The sequence below is a fragment of the Ammospiza caudacuta genome, chromosome 24 (genome assembly GCF_027887145.1).
Source record: "Ammospiza caudacuta isolate bAmmCau1 chromosome 24, bAmmCau1.pri, whole genome shotgun sequence".
NCBI lineage: Eukaryota > Metazoa > Chordata > Aves > Passeriformes > Passerellidae > Ammospiza > Ammospiza caudacuta.
This window is the reverse complement of record NC_080616.1, coordinates 6,273,788-6,297,603: the sequence shown is the minus strand read 5'-3', so window position 1 is coordinate 6,297,603 and position 23,816 is coordinate 6,273,788. Positions and strand designations below refer to the sequence as shown.

At 47.1% G+C, this 23,816-nt stretch overlaps 1 protein-coding gene across 1 annotated transcript; it reads left to right on the top strand.

Moving 5' to 3' along the window:
• The first annotated feature begins 9,441 nt into the window (after window positions 1–9,441).
• On the top strand, window positions 9,442–21,489 carry TAF8 (TATA-box binding protein associated factor 8). Its single transcript, XM_058819461.1, has 8 exons — window positions 9,442–9,501; window positions 10,784–10,937; window positions 11,884–11,982; window positions 13,282–13,344; window positions 14,838–14,962; window positions 17,055–17,202; window positions 18,775–18,917; window positions 20,072–21,489. The coding sequence occupies exons 1-8, from the start codon at window positions 9,442–9,444 to the stop codon at window positions 20,213–20,215; spliced, it is 936 nt and encodes a 311-aa protein (XP_058675444.1). The 3' UTR covers window positions 20,216–21,489.
• Window positions 21,490–23,816: the final 2,327 nt, after the last annotated feature.

Below are 23,816 nucleotides of genomic sequence, written 5' to 3'. Positions count from 1 at the left end.
GCTGTCCCCTGAGGGGGGATTCAAGGGACAGGGACACAGAGCCTGGTGCTGTCCCCTGAGGGGGGATTCAAGGGACAGGGACACTCACCTAGAGGTGTCCCCTGAGGGGGGATTCAAGGGACAGGGACACTCAGCCTGGAGGTGTCCCCTGAGGGGGGATTCAAGGGACAGGGACACTCAGCCTGGGGGTGTCCCCTGTCTGGACAATCTGGGGGGTTCCCAGGGGACAGGGACACATATTCTGGGTGCTGTCCCCTCTCAGGGACAGGGACATCAGCCTGGGGGGGCTCTGAGGGACAGGGACACTCAGCCTGGGGGTGTCCCTTGTCCCTGAGCCTGGGGGGCTCTCAGGGGGCAAGGACACAGAGCCTGGGGGGTTCTTGGGGACAGGGACACAGAGCCTGGGGGGTGTCCCCTGTCTGGGGAGCCCTCAGGGGACAGGGACACACAGCCTGGGGACTCTCAGGGGACAGGGACACAGAGCCTGGGGGGTTCTTGGGGACAGGGACACAGATCCTGGGTGCTGTCACCTCTCTGCAAAGCCTGGGGAGCCCTCAGGGGACAGGGACACAGAGCCTGGGGACTCTCAGGGGACAGGGACACTCAGCCTGGGGACTCTCAGGGGACAGGGACACTCAGCCTGGGTGCTGTCACCTCTCTGCAGAGCCTGGGGAGCCCTCAGGGGACAGGGACACTCAGCCTGGGGACTCTCAGGGACAGCGACACCCAGCCTGGTTCTGTCCCCTGTCCCCAAGCCTGGGGGCTCTCAGAGCTGAAACCACAGCGGTTCTTGCAAATCATCCCCGGGCAGGTCCCTGGCTCAGCTCTCACACTTGCGGCAGCAATTTCTTGTTTTTTTTTTAGTCTCCTAAATGAGTTTTGTCGAGAGAAAAATGAGGGTTTTTCCACTAATGGGGTGGGTAATAAAAATATGGGGTCAATATTTACAGTGAAAATTCATACTGGGAAGAACCAGGGATTGGGGAAATCAATATTCAGGGTGGAAATCCATGTTGGGAAGAACCAGGGATTGAGGATTGTGAAATTCAATATTCAGGGTGGAAATCCATAATGGGAAGAGCCAGGGATTGAGGATTGTGAAATTCAATATTCAGGGTGGGAATCCATACTGGGAAGAACCAGGGATTGAGGAAATCAATATTCAGGTTGGAAATCCATGTTGGGAAGAACCAGGGATTGAGGATTGTGAAATTCAATATTCAGGGTGGAAATCCATACTGGGAAGAGCCAGGGATTGGGGATTGATTTTTGGTTTTTGCTCTGCTCAGAGCATTCAGCTGCTCCTGGCCTCAGCTTCCCCCCAGCCAGGTGAAATCACAACGTTCAGACACTCCAGGCACCCTCATGGAAACCTAAAATTCACCATATTTATTCTGCATTTCCAAGGCACGGAGCCCGTTTTTATTTCGGTGATTAATTATTAATAGTTGTCTTTGATTAAAGGTAATAAAGGCCTTCAGGATGGGAGAAAACTCCCAGGTGGGAGATGATGCCTTTCAAAACAACTCCACAAACACAGAAACAAAGGGTTTAATTCCCCTTGAAAATGCCATTGTGCACTGCAAGGCTGCAGCAGCCCCTTGGAAAGGCACCTGGTAATTAACAGGGTGTAAATTAATCAGCCTCACACAGGATTTAGGCACTCTCAGAGCTCCGAGCTGCCTTTTGTAGTGACAAAACCCAGGGAGACTTTCAAGTCCTGCCTGCTCCAAGGGGTGGAAACCCAAGATTTGGGAATATTATTATTATTATTATTATTTTAACAGCATCCCCAAGCCAAAATCTGGATTTTTTTTTTTTTTTTTTTTTTGGGCACTGTCACACGCAGGAGGTGCCAACCTGGAGATAAGGAGGACAAAGGAGTTGCTGGGAGCCCAGGGAAGGGGAAATGTGGGATTTGGTTCCCTGGGAAAAGCTGCCAAGGGGTTTGAGCAGCCTGGGGACAAGGACAGGGCCTGGCTGGCTCATGGGAAAAGGGATTTAGGGGAGAATTTGCCTCAGAATCAGGTGGATCCGGGCAGATCAGAGCTTTGCTCCTTCCAGCAGCCAGCAGAGGATGTTGTGGTGGTGAAACCAGCTCGGCGTGACTGTATTTAAATCAGCAGAAATGTAAAATCAACGGGCTTTGATGTAAAGTGAGGCTAAATTTGTGTAAAAACATCTCAGGGGTGAATAAAGCTCCTCCAGCCCAGCAAGCAGTGATTCCTGAGGTTCCCACACATGGAATAAAAATACATTTATAAAAATAAATTTATAAAAAATAAAAATATTTTATATAAAATATATATAAATATATATATATGAATATATGAAACTAAAAATGAAACTAAAACTGAAAACAGGAATAAGGAAATGCTCGTTAGTAGGAGAAACACTCAAAGTGAGACTCCTGCAATTAATTAAAAAGGAGATCAGAGCTGCCTAAATACTGGGTGAGCTAAAACTGGAACTGATGAGAAAATAAATAAATAATAATCTCCAAATACAACAAAGTCAGAGACTCCACCCCTGCTGTCCCTGAGGCTGCCAGGGTGGGGCTGCCAGCAGCTGTGCTGGGACCTGTCCTGGAGAAACCCCAAATTCACTGCGTGTCCGTCTCCCAAAACCCCAAATTTCATGGGATATTTGCCTCCCAAAGCCCCAAACTTCACTGGCTGTTTGTCCCCTAAAATCCCGAGAGGAGTTGTTTTTCCTACATTCAAATCAAGGCAGGGAAAGATGGAATCACAACGTTTGGGATGTCCCAAACCCTTTATAGAAGCGGGGAAAGAAATCCCAATATTTGGGATGCTCCAAATCTTTTATAGAGGCAGGGCAAGATTCAACCCCAATATTTAGGAAAATGCAATCCCAACATTTGGGATGCTCCAGATGCAACCCCAGTCTTTGGGGTGCTCCGAATCTTTATTGACTCAGGGAAAGGTGCAACCCCAATATTTAGGATACTCTAAATCCTTTGTAGAAGCAGGGAAAGAAACCCCAATATTTGGGATGCTCCAAGTTCAATTCCAATATTTGGGATGCTCTAAACCCTTTATAGAGACAGGGAAAATGCAATCCCAACATTTGGGATGCTCCAGATGCAACCTCAGTCTTTGGGGTGCTCCGAATCCTTTATTGACTCAGGGAAAGAAACCCCAATATTTAGGATACTCTAAATCCTTTACTGAGGCAGGGAAAGAAACCCCAATATTTGGGATGCTCCAAGTTCAATTCCAATATTTGGGATGGTCTAAACCCTTTATAGAGACAGGGAAAATGCAATCCCAACATTTGGGATGCCCCAGATGGAATCCCAGTCTTTGGGGTGCTCCAAATCCTTTATTGACTCAGGGAAAGGTGCAACCCCAATATTTAGGATACTCTAAATCCTTTACTGAGGCAGGGAAAGAAAGCCCAATATTTGGGATGCCCCAAATCCTTTATTGAGGCAGGGAAAGAAACCCCAATATTCGGGATGCTCCAAATTAAATTCCAATATTTGGGATGCTCTAAACCCTTTATAGAGACAGGGAAAATGCAATCCCAACATTTGGGATGCCCCAGATGCAACCTCAGTCTTTGGGGTGCTCCGAATCCTTTATTGACTCAGGGAAAGGTTGCAACCCCAATATTTAGGATCCTCCAAACCCTTTGTAGAAGCAGGGAAAGAAACCCCAATATTTGGGATGCCCCAAATCCTTTATTGAGGCAGGGAAAGAAACCCCAATATTCGGGATGCTCCAAATTCAATTCCAATATTTGGGATGCTCCAAATCTTTTATAGAGGCAGGGCAAGATTCAACCCCAATATTTGGGATGCTCCAGATGGAATCCCAGTCTTTGGGGCGCTTCGAATCCTTTACTGACTCAGGGAAAGGTGCAACCCCAATATTCAGGATGCCCCAAATCCTTTATTGAGGCAGGGAAAGAAACCCCAATATTTGGGATGCCCCAAATCCTTTATAGAGGCAGGGAAAGAAACCCCAATATTCGGGATGCCCCAAATCTTTCACAGAGCCAGGCAAAGATGCATTCCCAATCTCTGGGATGCTCCCAAACCCTTTTATCAAACCCTGTCCAACCCTTTCCAACCCTTTCAAGCCGAGCTTTGCCAAGCTCAGCCCCGAGCTCGGGACCCCTCCCCAGCAGAATCCCTGAGCTCAAAACTCCCCCCAAAAACGCGTCAGAACCAGCCTGGGCTGCAGGTGTGGGGTTCAGAGGAGATTTAGGGGTGCACAAGCTGCTCTGCAGCGCTCAGCTGCGCGCCCAGCCCTGCAGGTGAGCAGAAATCGTTGCTCAGCAGCTTTTGTGTTTGTTTTGTTTTTTTGTTTTTCCCGCCCGATTTTTCGCTCTGCAGGAAGTAAAGAAACACTTCTGAGCGCTCGCTGTGGCGTTTGGCGGGTAAAAATAAATTTGTGGGGCACAACGGGTTTGTGGGGACCCCCTGAAATCTTGGGGGGCGGCAAAGGCAGCCTTGTGGTCTTGAAGATTTTTTGTTTCTTTTTTTCTCCCTGACACCATCAGGGGAACCATCCTGAGGGGGAAAACCTTGAGGGCTCTCCTGGCTCCATCAGGGCAGGATTCAAACAGGATTTTGGTGCTCAGAGGTACAAAAATTTGGATTTCCCAGCCCTGCAGGTGAGCAGAAATCGTTGCTCAGCAGCTTTTGTGTTTGTTTTTTTTTTTTTTGGTTTTTCCCGCCCGATTTTTCGCTCTGCAGGAAGTAAAGAAACACTTCTGAGCGCTCGCTGTGGCGTTTGGCGGGTAAAAATAAATTTGTGGGGCACAACGGGTTTGTGGGGACCCCCTGAAGTCTGGGGGTCTTGCAGGGCTGAGGAAAAATTTGGGATTTCCATTCCAAAATTTGGGATTTCCATTCCAAAATTTGGGATTTCCTTTCCAAACCTTGCAGGGCTGAGGAAAAATTTGGGATTTCCATTCCAAAATTTGGGATTTCCTTTCCAAACCCTGCAGGGCTGAGGAAAATGGTGGGATTTCCAATCCAAAATGTGGGATTTCCATTCCAAAATTTGGGATTTCCATTCCAAGATTTGGGATTTCCATTCCAAACCTTGCAGGGCTGAGGAAAATGGTGGGATTTCCATTCCAAAATGTGGGATTTCCTTTCCAAACCCTGCAGGGCTGAGGAAAATGGTGGGATTTCCATTCCAAAATTTGGGATTTCCATTCCAAAATTTGGGATTTCCTTTCCAAACCTTGCAGGGCTGAGGAAAAATTTGGGATTTCCATTCCAAAATTTGGGATCTTCATTGCAGACCCTGCAGGGCTGAGGAAAAATTTGGGATTTCCATTCCAAAAATTTGGGATTTCCATTCCAAAATTTGGGATTTCCATTCCAAACCCTGAAGGGCTGAGGAAAAATTTGGGATTTCCATTCCAAAATTTGGGATTTCCATTCCAAAATTTGGGATTTCCTTTCCAAACCTTGCAGGGCTGAGGAAAAATTTGGGATTTCCATTCCAAAATTTGGGATTTCCTTTCCAAACCCTGCAGGGCTGAGGAAAATGGTGGGATTTCCATTCCAAAATTTGGGATTTCCATTCCAAACCCTGCAGGGCTGAGGAAAAATTTGGGATTTCCATTCCAAAATTTGGGATTTCCATTCCAAAAATTTGGGATTTCCATTCCAAAATTTGGGATTTCCATTCCAAACCCTGCAGGGCTGAGGAAAATTGTGGGATTTCCATTGCAGTTTGATGGCCCAGCTGCCTCTGGAAGTGCAGGCAGCTCTTCCCCCTTTACCCTGTGGGGTGCTGATAGCCCAGGGCAGCCTCTCCCTGCGCCTGGGGACAGGGACAGGGACAGGGCCAGCCCTGCTGGCAGCGCTATCACTCCCTGTCCCCATCCCCACACGTTTTGTTTGTCTCATTTCTCCTTTGCATTCTGAGAAACCCGAGCCTGGAGCTGCAGGAACACAAAATAAAATGCGAGTATTTTTGTTTTATCTTTGTCTGGAGCTGCACAGGCACCCAAAAAGAAAAGGACTTCTTGTTTTGTCTCTGCCTGGAGCACCAAAAAAAAAAAAAAAAAAAAAAAAAAAAAAGGAGTTTTTGCTTTATCTGTGCCCTTTCTGCCCCCACAGGGCCTCGATAGCCCAGGCTGGGCTGGCAGGATTAGACACCAAGGTGCCACCTGCGCGGCTCTGGGGACACCCAGATGTGGCACAGCTTCCCAAACGCCCTCCCAGCTGTTCTCCACAAAACTGTGGGGATTATTCGTGGCTGGAAAAGCTGCAGCCACCCCTCCTGAGTGCCCTTTTTGGGGACATTTTGTGGGATTGTCACAGCCGTGGTCAGGCTGGGCAGAAATCAACCAAAGGATGGGGAATTTATGGGGAAGGGAGGAAATTAGTCCCATCCCCTTTCCAGATTATTTTTTAAAACTTATTCCCCGTGTCACAGGAGCTTGCTGCAGGTCCAGCTGCAGGTCCATGATTTCATTGCTCCTAGAAGTGGACTAGAGATTTCCTAATGGACTAGGAAATTGAGAGTCAAGGATGAAAACCAGTGAAATTCAACATTTTCCTGAGCCAGAGGTGAGAGGGTCATTACAGGGGCTGTAGGAAATTGATTCCATATTACAACAAAACAGAGGAGTCTGAAAATATTTCTTCTGTGGCTTTTTCCTCCTAGAAAACACTGCTTTCAGAATCCAGTTTTCAGTCCTCAAAATCCCCATCCTTGGAGGCCAGGCTGGTGGGTTTAGCTGGGATTTTTCTGTTTTTCTGATGAGGAAACGAGGGCAGAAGTTCTGGAAAGGTTTGGGTCCATCCTGGTGGATGGACCCAAACCCAAAAGACTGGGATTGCTTCTGGATTATCCCAAAGACTGGGATTGCATCTGCAGCATCCCAAAGATTGGGATTGCTTCTGGAGCATCCCAAAGGTTGGGATTGCATTTTCCCAAAGATTGGGATTTCTTTCCTTGCCTCAAGAAAGGGTTTAGAGCATCCCAAAGATTGGGATTGCATCTGGAGCATCCCAAAGATTGGGATTGCATCTGGAGCATCCCAAAGATTGGGATTGAATCTGGAGCATCCCAAAGATTGGGATTGCTTTGGGACTATCCCAAAGATTGGGATTGCATCTGGATTATCCCAAAGATTGGGATTGAATCTGGAGTATCCCAAAGATTGGGATTGTTTCTGGAGCATCCCAAAGATTGGGATTGCATCTGCAGCATCCCAAAGATTGGGATTGAATCTGGAGCATCCCAAAGATTGGGATTGCATTTTCCCAAAGATTGGGATTTCTTTCCTTGCCTCAAGAAAGGGTTTAGAGCATCCCAAAGATTGGGATTGCATCTGGAGCATCCTACACATTGGGGTTGCATTTTCCCTGAGTCAATAAAGGGTTTGGAGCATCCCAATGCCACTAAATGGGGCGATTTTGGGGTTTTGTTTTTTCCCCATTTCCTGCTTGTCACTCTGCCTGTCCCTGTCCCCTGTCTGTCCCTGTCCCCTGTCTGTCCCTGTCCCCTGTCTGTCTGTCTGTCCCTGTCTGTCCCTGTCCCCTGTCTGTCCCTGTCCCCTGTCTGTCTGTCTGTCCCTGTCTGTCCCTGTCCCCTGTCTGTCTGTCTGTCCCTGTCCTCTGTCTGTCCCTGTCCCCTGTCTGTCCCTGTCCCCTGTCTGTCTGTCTGTCCCTGTCCTCTGTCTGTCCCTGTCCCCTGTCTGTCTGTCTGTCCCTGTCCCCCCTCCCTGAATCCCCCCCAGCCCCAACGGCCGCCCCAGCTGTGGCGGCTCCTCTGTCACCCCAGAGAGGCCCCAAGTGACAGCAGGTGACAGCAGGTGACAGCAGGTGACAGCAGGTGACAGTTGTGTGCACGTGAAGCGTGGCCTGCCCCCCCCCCCGGGTGCCCCCGAGCCTGGCAGGGCCCCTGGGAAACCATTGCACCAACGTCTGAATATTTGAATTTATCAGCGTTTGAATATTTGAATTTATCAGCGTTTGAATATTTGGATTTATCAGCGTTTGAATATTTGGATTTTGTCAACATTTGAATATTTGAATTTATCAGCATTTGAATATTTGGATTTTGTCAACATCTGAATATTTGGATTTATCAGCGTTTGAATATTTGGATTTATCAGCATTTGAATATTTGGATTTATCAGCGTTTGAATATTTGGATTTATCAGCATTTGAATATTTGGATTTTGTCAACATTTGAATATTTGAATTTATCAGCATTTGAATATTTGGATTTCATCAATGTCTGAATATTTGGATTTATCAGCGTTTGAATATTTGGATTTTATCAACGTCTGAATATTTGAATTTATCAGCGTTTGAATATTTGGATTTATCAGCATCTGAATATTTGGATTTTGTCAACATTTGAATATTTGAATTTATCAGCATTTGAATATTTGGATTTCATCAATGTCTGAATATTTGGATTTCATCAACATCTGAATATTTGGATTTATCAACATCTGAATATTTGGATTTATCAACATCTGAATATTTGAATTTATCAACGTCTGAATATTTGAATTTATCAGCGTTTGAATATTTGGATTTATCAGCGTTTGAATATTTGGATTTTATCAACATTTGAATATTTGAATTTCTCAGCGTTTGAATATTTGGATTTTCACAGCTGAGGGATGGGAAAATGGCCATGAATCCACTCAGCGCTGCTGATCTGGTTGGTGAGTGAAGAAATAATCAGAATTTCTCGGTGCCAACGTGCCCTCTGCTGGCAGCGGGGCTCCGTGCAAAATGGGGGAGAAATCGCGATAAATCGTGATCAAAATGTGGGAGGAATCACGATTAACATGTGGGATAAATCACAATAATTCACGATAAAAATGTGGGAGAAAGCACAATAAATCACAATCAAAATGTGGGATAAATCATTATCAAAATAGGGGATAAATCACGATAAATCACAACCAAAATGTGGACTAAATCAGGATCAAAATGTGGCATAAATCACAATAAATCATGACCAAAATGTGAGATATATCACAATAAATCACAATCAAAATCTGGGATTGTCATCAATAAATAATAATAAATAATATTATATGTATATACATATATATATAAATAAATAAATTGGGGTATCATAAATCAGGATATAATAAATTGGGATGCCATAAATCGGGATGTTATAAATCAGAATATCATGAATTGGGATGTGATAAATCAGATTTCAATGGAGACTTTGCCGACTCAACAAAATCCTCGCGCTCCCCGTGTCCTGCGCGGTTTGGGATGGGCGGGACCATCAATCCCATCTCGTTCCACCCATTGGGATCTCCAGATGTGCGGGGCAAGGGAGGGCGGGCGCATCCAGATGTTGCTTCTCCTCCGCACTACAACTCCCACAATGCCCCGCGCGTCGCTCCGGCTGCACCACAACTCCCACAATGCCCCGCGCTCCCGCCCACAGCCGCGCCCGCACCTGGCGCATGCGCACAGCTCCATATGGCTCCAAGATGGCTGACACAGCGTCCGGGGGCTCCGGCACGGTAACGGCGCCTGATTCCCGGGGCGCGGGGCTATGAGGGCGGGTTCCCGGCGGCTCCCCGGCGGGGCCGGGCGGGGCGGCAGCGTCCGATCCCTCCGGGGCGCGGAGGCGGCCGCGGCCAGGCCGCGGAGCGTGGAGGCGGCGGGTGGAGGGAGGGAGGCGCTGATTGGCTGGAAGGCCAGAGGAGGCGGGGTTTGATTGGCTGAGGATGGCGCGCTTCAATTGGCTGGCGGGGCACAGGGCGGGGCTTGTGGGTGTTTCCTTAAAGGGCCGCGTCCCAAAAAGTGTCTGGGAGGTTCTATAAGGACACGTGTGTAAAAAAAATATATACATACATACATATATATATCTAAATGTTTGTATATATATATATATAATATATGTATACGTGCCCGCGTGTGTATGTGAGTGTATAGGACACACGTGTATGTTCGTGTACCTGTGTTCCTGCAATGTCACCCTTCCCATTACCTGCTCCGAGACCTTTTTCAATAGGGATTCTTCCATGTTTCTTCCCAGTCCCTGCTCCCAAACCCTTCCATTCCCTGCTCCCTGCCCCATCCCACCCCATGGATCCCATCCCACCCCACGGATCCCATCCCATCCCACGGATCCCATCCCATTCCATTGCATCCCATCCCATGGATCCCATCCCACCCCATGGATCCCATCCCATCCCATGGATCCCATTCCATCCCATGGATCCCATCCTTTTTCATTGCGTCCCATCCCATCCCATGGATCCCCTCCCATTCCATGGATCCCATCCCATCCCATGGGTCCCATCCCATTCCATTGCATCTCATCCCATGGGTCCCATCCCATCCCATGGATCCCATTCCATCCCATGGATCCCATCCCATTCCATTGCATCCCATCCCATTCCATTGCATCCCATCCCATGGATCCCATTCCATCCCATGGATCCCATCCTATTCCATGGATCCCATCCTATTTCATTGCGTCCCATCCCATCCCATGGATCCCCTCCCATCCCATGGATCCCATCCCACCCTTCTCAGGGGGTACAAACCCTCCTTTCCCCATCCCTAACTCCATTCCTCCATCCCAGCAGGGCGGGCAGCAAGCCGGCGGGCACTCCTGCAGACAATTCCCATGGATCCCATCCCATCCCATCCCATCCCATCCCGTCCCATCCCATGGATTCCATGGATAACTTTTCCCATTTCCCTGGTCCCAGAGGGGCAGCAAGCAGGCTGGCACCCCCGCAGACAATCCCCATGGATCCCATGCCATGGATAACTCTGTTTTTTCCCTGTCAGAGGGGCAGCAAGCAGGCTGGCACCCCCGCAGACAATTACCAGCTGGCGCGGCGCCGCACGCTGCAGGTCGTGGTGAGCTCGCTGCTGACCGAGGCCGGCTTCGAGAGCGCCGAGAAGGCGGCGGTGGAGACGCTCACCGAGATGATCCAGAGCTGTGAGTGCCCCCTGCCCGCCCAGGGAGGGGCTGGGTCCTGCTTTTCACACAGGGACAGGGTGGGGAGAGAGCTGGCAGGGCACGGAGTGCAGCCCTGCTCTGGTGCTGAGGATAAATCCCAAAAATCAGCCCCAAACCCAGGGGACCGATCCCAAAAATCGGCCCCCAGTCCAAGGCGCAAATACCAAAAATCAGCCCCCAGTCCCTGCAATCAGCCCAAATCCAAAGGCACAAATTCCTGGAATCAGCCCCCAGTTCAAGGCACAAATCCCAAATAAATCCAAGGCACCAATCCCAAACATCAGCCCCAAATCCAAAGGCACAAATTCCTGGAATCAGCCCCCAATCCAAGGCACCAATCCCAAAAGTCAGCCCCAAATCCAAAGGCACCAATCCCAAAAATCAGCCCCAAATCCAAAGGCACAAATTCCTGGAATCAGCCCCAAATCCAAAGGCACAAATTCCTGGAATCAGCCCCAATGCAAGGAACCAATCGCAAAAATCAGCCCCAAATCCAAAGGCACAAATTCCTGGACTCAGCCCCAAATCCAAAGGCAGCAATCCCAAAAGTCAGCCCCAAATCCAAAGGCAGCAATCCCAAAAATCAGCCCCAAATCCAAAGGCAGCAATCCCTGCATTCAGCCCCAATCCAAAGGCACCAATTCCTGTATTCAGCCCCAAATCCAAAGGCAGCAATCCCAAAAGTCAGCCCCAAATCCAAAGGCAGCAATCCCTGCATTCAGCCCCAAATCCAAAGGCAGCAATCCCTGCATTGAGCCCCAAATCCAAAGACAGCAATCCCTGCATTCAGCCCCAAATCCAAAGGCAGCAATCCCTGCATTCAGCCCCAAATCCAAAGGCAGCAATCCCTGCATTGAGCCCGCAGTTCCCCATCCCTGGAGCTGCCCCAGCTGCAGAGTTGAGCCCTGGTGTTTTTGCCCTGCAGACATCTCGGAGATCGGCAGGAGCGGCAAATCCTACTGCGAGCACACGGCCAGGACGCAGCCCACGCTCTCGGACATCGTGGTGACCCTGGTGGAGATGGGTGAGCAGCTCCCTCCTCCCACCCCTTCCCACTTGGACTGGGACATTTCCCCCCAAAATCTGGCATTTGGGGTCCCAGGACAAGGGAAGAGATGAGAATCTGACTCCGTATTCAGAAGGGTTGTTTATTGTTTTATGATAATAAAATTATTAATTTTAATTATATTTATATTTAATATTTTATGATAATAAAATAATTATTTTATTGTTTTATGATAACAGACACATTTTATGAAAAATCCTTTCCTTAGGATTTTTTCTGAGAACCCTCAGGAACAGAATGTAAATAACAATAATAATTATCTGCTGCTGTGGAATGCAACAGGTAGATCTTTGATTAATTTCATGTGGTTGTTTCTAATAATGACCAATCACAGTCAGCTGGCTCAGAGTCTCTGGTCAGTCACAAGATTTTGTTATTTATTCCATTATTTTTCCTATTCCTTTTCAAGCCTTCTGATGAAATCCTTTTTTCTATTCTTTTAGTATAGTTTTAATATATATATATAATGTACTATAATGCAATATAATATAATATGATATGATATAATATAATATAATATAATATAATATAATACTATGTAATATAATATAATACTATGTAATATAATACTATGTAATATAATATAATATAATATAATATAATATAATATAATATAATATAATATAATATAATATAATATAATATAATATAAATAATAAAATAATAAATTAGCCTTGTGGAACATGGAGTCAGATTCTCATCTCTTCCCTCGTCCTGGAACCCCTGTGAACACCACCACAGATGATTTATATTATATTAGAACTATACTAAAAGAATAGAAGAAAGGATTTCATCAGAAGGCAGGAAAGGAAGAGGAAAAGGAAAAGGAAAAGGAAAAGGAAAAGGAAAAGGAAAAGGAAAAGGAAAAGGAAAAGGAAAAGGAAAAGGAAAAGGAAAAGGAAAAGGAAAAGGAAATCTTGTGACTCCCAGCCAGCTGACTGTGATTGGCCATTAATTAGAAACAACCACATGATTCAATCCCAGATGCACCTGTTGCATCCCACAGCAGCAGATAACCATTGTTTGCATTTTGTTCCTGAGGCCTCTCAGCTTCTCAGGAGGAAAAATCCTAAAGAAAAAGGAATTTTCATAAAATATGTCCCTGACAGGTGCCCTGTGCTGTGGCCACACACAGCCGATGCTTTTCCATGATCCTCCCCATGATCTGCTCCCCTGGCCCATCCCTTTCTTGTTCAATTTGGGAAAAATTCTGGATTCGGACAGGACCGATTCCTCTTTTCCCCTTTTGTGCTCCAGGCTTCAACGTGGAAACCCTTCCAGCCTACGCCAAGCGTTCCCAGAGGATGGTGATCACTGCCCGTGCGTGGGGGGCCCTCCCTGGGCTGGGAATTCCAGCCTGGAACTCCTGGGATTCCTCCCACTGCCTTCCTGAGGAGCTTTCTGTGGGACAAGCCCGGGATTTGGGGCTCCTGTGCTGGGTGAAGGGACCCGGCTCACTCGGGAGGGGATTGGTCTGAGGGATCGAGGGATCCTTTTCCCTTTGGGATCCAATCCCCGGCTCAGGGATGGGGTCAGAGCTTTGGGGGGACCCTGGGAAGGAGAATTCCTGTGTTTGTTTCCCTCATTCCTCTGTGTTTTCCCTGATTCCTTTGTTGTTCTCCTTTTTTGTGTTCCCCTGATTCCTGTGTTCTTTTCCCTCATTCCTGTGGGTTTTCTCCCTGATTCCTGTGTTTGTTTCCCCGATTCCTGTGGTTTCCCCTGATTCCTTTGTTGTTCTCCTTTTTTGTGTTCCCCTGATTCCTGTGTTCTTTTCCCTCATTCCTGTGGGTTTTTTCCCTGATTCCTGTGTTTGTTTCCCCGATTCCTGTGGTTTCCCCTGAATCCTTTGTTCTTTCCCCTGATTCCTGTGGTGTTTCCCCTGATTCTTTTGTTGTTTTCCTTTTTTGTGTTCCTTGATTCCTGTGTTCTTTTCCCTGATTCCTGCGGTGTTTTCCCTCATTCCTGTGTTTTCCTTCATTCCTGTGTTTGTTTCCCCTGATTCCTTTGTTGTTTTCCCTGATTCCTGTGCTGTTTTCCTTGATCCCTGTGTTTTCCCTAATTGCTGTGGGGTTTTTTCCCTGATTCCTGTGTCTGTTTTCCCTGATTCCTGTGGGTATTTTCCCTGGTTGCTGTGGTGTTTTCTCTGATTCCTTTATTGTTTCTCCTGATTCCTGTGTTCTTTTCCCTGATTCCTGTGTTCTTTTCCCTGACTCCTGTGCTGTTTTCCCTGATTCCTATGTTACTTTCCCTGATTCCTGTATTTGTTTTCCCTGATTCCTGTGGTGTTTTTCCCGATTCCTGTGTTTGTTTTCCCTAATTTCTGTGTTTTCCCTGATTCCTGTTTGTTTTCCCTGAATCCTTTGTTGTTTTCTGATTCCTGTGCTGTTTTCCCTGATTCCTGCGGTGTTTTCCCTGATTCCTCTGTTTATTTTCCCTAATTTCTGTGTTTTCCCTGAATCCTTTGTTGTTTTCTGATTCCCGTGCTGTTTTCCCTGATTCCTCTGTTTATTTTCCCTAATTTCTGTGTTTTCCCTGAATCCTTTGTTGTTTTCTGATTCCTGTGCTGTTTTCCCTGATTCCTGTGGCTTTTTTCTCCAATTCCTGTGGTATTTTCCCTGACTCCTTGTTTGTTTTCCCTGATTCCTGTGGGTGTTTTCCATGATTCCTGTGGGTTTTTTTTTCCCTGATTCTTGTGCTGTTTTCCCTAATTCCTGTGGGTTTTGTTTTTTTCCCTTATTTCTGTGTTTTCCCTGATTCCTTTGTTGTTTTCCCTTTTTGTGCTCCCTGATTCCCGTGCTGTTTCCCCCCTGCAGCTCCAGTGACAAACCAGCCCGTGACCCCCAAGGCCCTGACAGCCGGGCAGAACAAACCTCACCCACCCCACATTCCCGGCCATTTCCCAGAGTTCCCAGATCCTCACACCTACATCAAGACACCAGTGAGTGAAAACAACTTTTTTTTTTTTTTGGTGCTGTTTGGGGCTCTCTCTGAATTCCAGGAGTTGGGGAGGTGTTGCTGCAGTGCTGCTGCCGTTTTATCCAAAATATTCCTGCTGACCTGATACATTCCTTCCTTGTGGGTTGTGGGCATCCCTTGCCATCCAGAAATCAGCCAGAACCCCTGGATTTCTCATTTTTGTGCTGGCTGGGATCTGTTTGATGTCCAGAACCCCAGAAGTGTTTTTTTTATTATTACTTCAGTGCTGGTGCCATTTATCCAAAGTATTGTTTTTCCTGGCTTTGAATATTCCTTGTTTGTGGGTTGTGGGCATTCCTTGGGATGGGATCCTTCCCACTGCCTGCTCCCAGAGCATTCCCAGTGCAGGATCCCTGGATTTTTGCCTGCTGGACTCCAACTGTCCAAAACACTGGAGATGGTGAAGAGCAGAGCCTGCAGCTGCTCCATCCCTGGGATGTTTGGAAGTGGAGATGCTGCTCCATCCCCGGGATGTTTGTTTGGAGGTGGAGCTGCTCCATAACTGCTCCATCCCTGTGAAGTTTGGAAGTGGAGCTGCTCCACAACTCCTCCATCCCTGGGATGTTGGTTTGGAGGTGGAGCTGCTCCATCCCTGGGAAGTTTGGGAGTGAAGCTGCTCCAACCCAGGGATGTTTGTTTGGAAGTGAAGCTGCTCCATCCCTGGAATGTTTGGAAGTGGAGCTCCATCCCTGGGATGTTTGTTTGGAGATGAAGCTCTCCATAACTCCTCCATCCCTGAGAAGTTTGGAGGTGGAACTGCTCCAGGACTCCTCCATCCCTGTGAAGTTTGGGAATGGAGGAGCTGCTCCATCCTTGGGATGTTTGTTTGGAGGTGGTGCTGCTCCATCCCTGTGAGGTTTGGAGGAGGAGCTGCTCATTCCCTGTGCAGTTTGGAGGTGGAGCTGCTCATTCCCTGTGCAGTTTGGAGGTGAAGCTGCTCCATCCCTGTGAGGTTTGGAGGTGGAGGAGCTGCTCCATCCCTGTGGGGTTTGGAGGAGGAGCTGCTCCATCCCTGTGCAGTTTGAAGGTGGAGGAGCTGCTCCATCCCTGTGAGGTTTGGAAGTGAAGCTGCTCCATCCCTGTGAGGTTTGGAGGTGGAGGAGCTCCATCCCTGTGCAGTTTGGAGGTGGAGCTGCTCCATCCCTGTGAGGTTTGGAGGTGGAGGAGCTGCTCCATCCCTGTGCGGTGTGGAGGTGGAGCTGCTCCATCCCTGTGCAGTTTGGAGGAGGAGGAGCTGCTCCATCCCTGTGAGGTTTGGAGGTGGAGCTGCTCCATCCCTGTGAGGTTTGGAGGTGGAGGAGCTCCATCCCTGTGCGGTGTGGAGGTGGAGCTGCTCCATCCCTGTGCAGTTTGGAGGAGGAGGAGCTGCTCCATCCCTGTGAGGTTTGGGAATGGAGGACCTGCTCCATCCCTGTGATATTTGGAGGAGGAGCAGCTCCATCCCTGTGCGGTTTGGAGGTGGAGCTGCTCCATCCCTGTGAGGTTTGGAGGTGGAGGAGCTGCTCCATCCCTGTGAGGTTTGGAGGTGGAGCTGCTCCATCCCTGTGGGGTTTGGAGGTGGAGCTGCTCCATCCCTGTGGGGTTTGGAGGTGGAGCTGCTCCATCCCTGTGATATTTGGAGGAGGAGCAGCTCCATCCCTGTGCGGTTTGGAGGTGGAGCTGCTCCATCCCTGTGGGGTTTGGAGGTGGAGCTGCTCCATCCCTGTGAGGTTTGGAGGTGGAGCTGCTCCATCCCTGTGCAGTTTGGAGGAGGAGGAGCTGCTCCATCCCTGTGCGGTTTGGAGGTGGAGCTGCTCCATCCCTGTGAGGTTTGGAGGTGGAGGAGCTGCTCCATCCCTGTGAGGTTTGGAGGTGGAGCTGCTCCATCCCTGTGAGGTTTGGAGGTGGAGGAGCTGCTCCATCCCTGTGAGGTTTGGAGGTGGAGCTGCTCCATCCCTGTGGGGTTTGGAGGTGGAGCTGCTCCATCCCTGTGAGGTTTGGAGGTGGAGCTGCTCCATCCCTGTGGGGTTTGGAGGTGTAACCCTGCCCGTCTCCCGCTGCTGTCCCTCGTGCAGACGTACCGCGAGCCCGTGTGCGATTACCAGGTGCTGCGCGAGAAGGCGGCGTCGCAGCGCCGGGACGTGGAGAGGGCCCTCACCCGCTTCATGGCCAAGACTGGCGAGACCCAGAGCCTCTTCAAGGACGATGTCAGCACCTTCCCACGTCAGTCACCCCATGGTTTCACCTCCCTGCAGGGTTTGGGAATCATCCCGTGGTGGTGCTGGCCTTGCTGAGTGTGGGAATCCTTAAAATCAGAGGGTTTGGGGGAAGGATTTAAGGATGGCCACAGTGGGAGGTTGGGAAAGGAGGGGTTGGGGGTTAAAGTGCGGAGGAAAAGAAGAAAGCAGCTCCTCGAGGTTCCCTTTCTTTTCCTGGTGGAGAAGTTAAATCCAAATCTCATCCCAAATCCAAATCTCATCCCAAATCCAAATCTCATCCCAAATCCAAATCTCATCCCAAATCCAAATCTCATCCCAAATCCAAATCTCATCCCAATCCTGGCTCCATCCCTGTAACCTCCCCCAGGAATTTCTTCTCCCTGACATTTTCCTGCTGCTGGAAATTTTCCTCTCTCTGCCTGCAGAGCAGTGATGAGGATTCCCACTTTTCCTAACGCTTGCTGGCCCCACAGCTTCATTTAAGAGGAGCCCAAATCTCCCAGATAATTGGGATTTTATGGTGGAGCCCAGGAAGGATTTTCTGTGTTGGAACACTGCTGGAAACATGAAGAGATTCAGAAAATGGGGAAATAGAGAGTGCCGTCTTTTAAGGATCAGAAAATTGGGAAGGAGAGAGTGCCATCTTTTAGGGGTCAGAAAATTCGGGTTTGAGGAAAGGATTTAAAGATTGCCACAATGGGAGGTTGGGGAAGGAGGGATTTGGGGTTAAAATGGGGAGGAAAGGAAGAAAGAAGCTCCTCGAGGTTCCCTTTTTTCTCCTGGTGGAGAAGTTAGATCCAAATCTCATCCCAAATCCAAATCTCATCCCAAATCCAAAGTAGAGAGTGCCATCTTTTAAGGATCAGAAAATTGGGAAGCAGTAGACTCTGTCATCTTCTAGGGATCAGAAAATTGGGAAATAATAGAGATTGCACCTTTTAGGGATCAGAAAATTGGGAAGTAGAGAGTGCCATCCTTTATGGATCAGAGAATTGGAAATAGAGAGTGCCATCTTTTAGAGATCAGAAATTTGGGAAGCAGTAGGGGCTGCCATCTTTTAGGGATCATAAAATTGGGAAATAATAGAGATTGCACCTTTTAGGGATCATAAAATTGGGAAGGACAGAGTGCCATCTTTCAGGGATCAGAAAATTGAGAAGTAGTAGAGACTGTCATCTTTTAGGGATCAGAAAATTGGGAAGGTGAGAGTGCCATCTTTTAGGGATCAGAAAATTGGGAAATAATAGAGACTGCCTTCTTTTAGGGATCAGAAAATTGGGAAGGTGAGAATGCCATCTTTCAGGGATCAGAAAATTGGGAAGCAGTAGAGACTGCCATCTTCTAGGGATCAGAAATTGGGAAGGTGAGAGTGCCATCTTTCAAGGATCAGGATTTCCTTCCTGATCCTTAGGAAGTGTAAGGAAAAGTATCAAAAAAAAAAAAGGAAAAGGAAAATGAAATGCGTCCAAACCCAGAACCAGCGAAATGTTTGATCTCCATAACTTCGCCCCTCGTTTCTGAGGGCAGGAGTTTCTCCCAGCTTGCTGACTGTGTCTCCTGTTTTCCCTGCTGCCAGTGATTGCTGCCAGGCCCTTCACCGTGCCCTACCTGACGGCGCTGCTGCCCTCGGAGCTGGAGATGCAGCAGATGGAGGAGACGGATTCCTCGGAGCAGGACGAGCAGGCGGACACCGAGAACCTCCCGCTGCACATGAGCACGGTGGGGCCACCCCGGGGGGCTCCCGGGGCCATTCCTGCACCTTGGAAACCTGCCTGTGCCTCCTGGGAGTGGGAAATGATGGGAAATAAATGGGAAACGGAACTGAGCGGTGTCAGGGTTCTGCAGCTTGGGAAACCTGGCTCTGCCTCCTGGGGAATGGGAAATGGGAAATGGGAAATGGAAATGGAACTGAGCAGTGTCAGGGTTCTGCAGCTTGGAAAACCTGGCTCTGCCTCCTGGGGGATGGGAAGTGGGAAATGGGAAATGGGAAATGGAAATGGAACTGAGCAGTGTCAGGGTTCTGCAGCTTGGAAAATCTGGCTCTGCCTCCTGGGGAATGGGAAATGGGAAATGGGAAATGGAACTGAGCTTGGAAACCTGGCTCTGCGTCCTGGGAAATGGGAAATGGGAAATGGGAAATGGAACTGAGCTTGGAAACCTGGCTCTGCCTCCAGGGGAATGGGAAATGGGAAATGGGAAATGGCACTGAGCAGTGTCAGGGTTCTGCAGCTTGGAAAACTTGGCTCTGCCTCCTGGGAAATGGGAAATGGGAAATGGGAAATGGAACTGAGCAGTGTCAGGGTTCCTCAGCTTGGGAAACCTGTCCCTGTTTCCTGGGAAATGGGAATTGGGAAATGAGAAATGGAAAATGGAACTGAATAGTGTCAGTGTTCCCCAGCTTGGAAAACCTGGCTCTGTCTCCTGGGAAATGGGAAATGGAACTGAGCATTGTCCTGGTTCTCCAGCTTGGAATTCTGGCTCTGTTCCTTGGGAGATGGGGAATGGCACTGAGCACTGTCCTGGTTCCCCAGCTCCCCGCAGAGTCCAGCGCAGAGCGAGGCTGAGCTGGAGCTTTCAGGGCACCCCGAATTTTCATTTTCCCAGGGGATTTTCCTGTCTCACAAACCAGGAGTCCTGGCCTCTGCTGCAGCTCCTTGTGGGCTTGGTTGTTGATTGTCCCTCCTGCCCACAGCCTCAGGGCTTAGAACCTGCAATCCTGGAGCAGTCTGGGACCATAAAAATCCTGTCCCACGGGCGGGGACACCTTGCCCCAGCCCAGGATGCTCCAGCGACTTGGAGCAACCACGGGTTCTGCGAGCAGGAGGATTTCCAAGCCTGACTTTGTGACTTTTTTGCTGTTTTTTCCGTGTCAGGACGACGCAGGGCCCGAGAAGGAGAACAGCTCCGTGCTGCAGCAGAGCAGCTCCCTGGCGGGCAGCAGGAACGGCGAGGAGAGCGTCATCGACAACCCCTACCTGAGGCCCGTCAAGAAACCCAAAATCCGCAGGAAGAAGTGAGGGGGGGACGTTCCCCAAATCCCCCTGGGGAGCTCCCCCGGGGCTCAGGAGAGGCTGCCCAGCTGAGGAGGGGTCTCTGGGCCCCACTCCCACCCTGCTCTCCCTCTGCTCACTGGTCCAGGAGAACCAGCTGGGAATTGTCTGGGGGGCTTTGGGCTCCGCTCCGGGGGGATTTCATTTCTGAGGAGCTGAGAGAGCCGGGGCTTGGAGGGGCTGGGTTTGGATTTGGAGAACGCAGGGGCTGGGTTTGGACTTGAATTTGGATTTGGATTTGGATTTGGATTTGGATTTGGATTTGGATTTGGATTTGGATTTGGATTTGGAGAACACAGGGGCTGGGTTTGGATTTGAATTTGGATTTGGATTTGGAGAACACAGGGGCTGGGTTTGGATTTGGATTTGGATTTGGATTTGGATTTGGATTTGGATTTGGATTTGGATTTGGATTTGGATTTGGATTTGGATTTGGAGGACACAGGGGTTGGATTTGGATTTGGAGGACCAAGGGATTGGATTTGGAGTGCCCAAGGGTTGGATTTGGAGGACACAGGAGCTGGAGCTGAGGGATCCAGGGCTTGGAGGGACACAGGGGTTGGATTTGGACTTGGAGAACCCAGGGGTTGGATTTGGATTTAGAGGACGCAGGGATTGGGTTTGGATTTGAATTTGGATTTGGAGAACACAGGGGCTGGATTTGGAGGACCAAGGGATTGGATTTGGATTTGGATTTGGATTTGGATTTGGATTTGGATTTGGAGGACCAAGGGACTGGATTTGGAGGAACCCAGGGGTTGGATTTGAAGGACACAGGGGTTGGATGTGGGGACCCAAGGACTGGATTTGGCTTTGGAGAACCCAGGGGTTGGATTTGGATTTAGAGGACACAGGAATTGGATTTGGATTTGGATTTGGAGGACACAGGGGTTGGATTTGGATTTGGAGGACCAAGGGATTGGAGTGACCCAGGGACTGGATTTGGAGGAACATAGGGTTGGATTTGGATTTGGAAAACTCAGGGGTTGAATTTGGGGGACACAGGAGCTGGAGCTGAGAGACCCAGGGATTGGAAGGACACAGAGTTGGATTTGGAGGACACAGGCGTTGGATGTGGGGACACAGGGACTGGATTTGGAGGGAAACAGAGTTGGATTTGGGGGACACAGGGCTGGATTTACATGAACACAGGGGTTGGATGTAGGGACACTGGTTGGATTTGGATTTAGAGGACACAGGGGTTGGATTTGGAGCTCCCAAGGGTTGGATTTGGTGGGACACAGGGGTTGGATTTGGATTTAGAGGACATAGGGGTTGGATTTGGATTTGGAGGATCCAGAGTTGGATTTGGAGGACACAGGGCTGGGTTTAGATTTGGAGGACACAAGGGTTGGATTTGGAGGACACAAGGGGTTGGATGTGGGGACCCAGGGTTGGATTTGGATTTAGATTTGGAGGACCAAGGGATTGGATTTGGATTTGGAGGACACAGGGGTTGGATTTGGGGACCAGGGATTGGGATTGGGTTTGGATTTGGAGGACCCAGCCTTTATTTCCCCCCTTTATTCCCTTTATTTCCTGCCTTTATTCCCTTTATTTCCCCCCTTTATTCCCTTTATTTCCTCCCTTTATTTCCCCCCTTTATTTCCCCCCTTTACGTCCTTTATTTCCCCCCTTTATTTATTCCCTTTATTTCCTCCCTTTATTCCCTTTATTCCCCCCTTTATTCCCTTTATTTCCTCCCTTTATTCCCTTTATTTCCCCCCTTTATTCCCTTTATTTCCCCCCTTTATTTCCCCCCTTTATTCCCTTTATTTCCTTTCTTTCCTCCCTTTATTCCCTTTCTTTCCCCCCTTTATTCCCTTTATTTCCCCCCTTTATTCCCTTTATTTCCTCCCTTTATTTCCTTTATTTCCCCCCTTTCTTTCCCCCCTTTATTCCCTTTATTTCCACACCACTGTTGTCATTGTTTGCTGCTTCTCGAGGGCTTTGCTTTCATTTCCCTCCAGCATTTTCTTATAGAAAATAAAGAAGAAAAATCCTCTTTATTTTAGGCTAAAAGAAAACCAAAAAAGCTTTTCTTTGGTTTCTTTGGAAAAACCATTTGGGTTTTCTTTAACCCAAAATCTGGGCTCAGTTCCCATCAGAAAAAGCTCCTGAGGTTTGGTCCAAAATCTTCCAAAAATTCCAACTTCACCTCCGTGGTGTTAAAAGGATCCTCCCCTCTTCCCCAGGGCAAAAATTTAATTAAAAAAGGTTTTTTTTCAATGATTTCCTGCCAAAAAAAAAATCTGAAATTAAATCTCAGACTCCCCCCTGTGTGTGCCACTGTCACTTCTGCTGGTGCCTTGCTTGTACAGAGTGAAAAATGTACAGAAAACTGTAAATGTTTGTATATATCCACAAATTTTATCTTTTTTTTAACTTTTCTTTTTGTGGTTTCTGCGAGGAGAAAAATCCCTTGCTGGGTAGGGGAAATAAAAAAAAAAAAAAGTGGAATGAAAATTGTAGTTTTTATGTTCATAATAAAAGAAAATTTATGTCCTTACGAGCAAATTGTGATTTTTGTGTTCGTCAGAAAGGAATAATAATTATTATTTAGTAAAGGTATTTAGTATTATTATGTTCCTTTATCAATTTAATAAAAAACAATAATTTTAAATTTAATAACTATTAATTTAAGAAAATAATATAATAATAATTTATTGTGTTCATAATTTAAAAAAATTATGTCCTTATGGGCAAATTGTGATTTTTGTGTTCGTCAGAAAGGAATAATAATTATTATTTACTAAAGGTATTTAGTATTATTATGTTCCTTTATCAATTTAATAAAAAACAATAATTTTAAATTTAATAACTATTAATTTAAGAAAATAATATCATAATAATTTATTGTGTTCATAATTTAAAAAAATTATGTCCTTATGGGCAAATTGTGATTTTTGTGTTCGTCAGAAAGGAATAATAATTATTATGTAGTAAAGGTATTTAGAATTATTTAATAAAGGTATTTAGTAAAGTTATTTTGTATTATTATGTTCCTTTATCAATTTAATAAAAATTAATACATTTAAATTAAATAAATTTAAATTAAATAAAGGAATATAATAATAATTTATTATGTTCATAATAAAAGTAACTTTATCTGAGATTTTCTCTAATTTAAATTAAATTAAATCAATTTCATTGAAAAGAATTTCATTCATAATTAAAATTCAATTGTTAATTAAATTACTTTGAATTAAATTATTGATTTCATTTAATTTAAATTAACAATTAGGTTTGGAAATACAGAAATTAAAGGTTTGAGGGGAAACAGCTGCCTCAACACCAGGAACTTTCTGTTTCAGGCCACGTTTATTTTTGTCTCAATATTCTCAGTTTCCAGCAATTTTTATTTTTTTTTTAATTAAGAATATTTTCATTTCAGCAGGGAAGGAGCCAAAATGCAAAAATCCACCTGTCCCAACCTGGCCCCTTTCCCTCGGTGTTTTCAGGGTGATATTTTGGGCAAAAAACATTAAAAAATTCTCTGAGTGTTAGAATTTGAAATGTAGGGAATTCTTGGAAAATTATTGGGTTTTTAAAATTATTTTGGATATAA

Coding starts and splice junctions, on each gene's coding strand:
- TAF8 (XM_058819461.1), top strand. CDS start 9,442: ATGCGCACAGCTCCATATGGCTCCAAGATGGCTGACACAGCGTCCGGG. Junction 10,938..11,883: donor CACCGAGATGATCCAGAGCT/GTGAGTGCCCCC, acceptor TTTGCCCTGCAG/ACATCTCGGAGATCGGCAGG. Junction 11,983..13,281: donor GGTGACCCTGGTGGAGATGG/GTGAGCAGCTCC, acceptor TTTGTGCTCCAG/GCTTCAACGTGGAAACCCTT.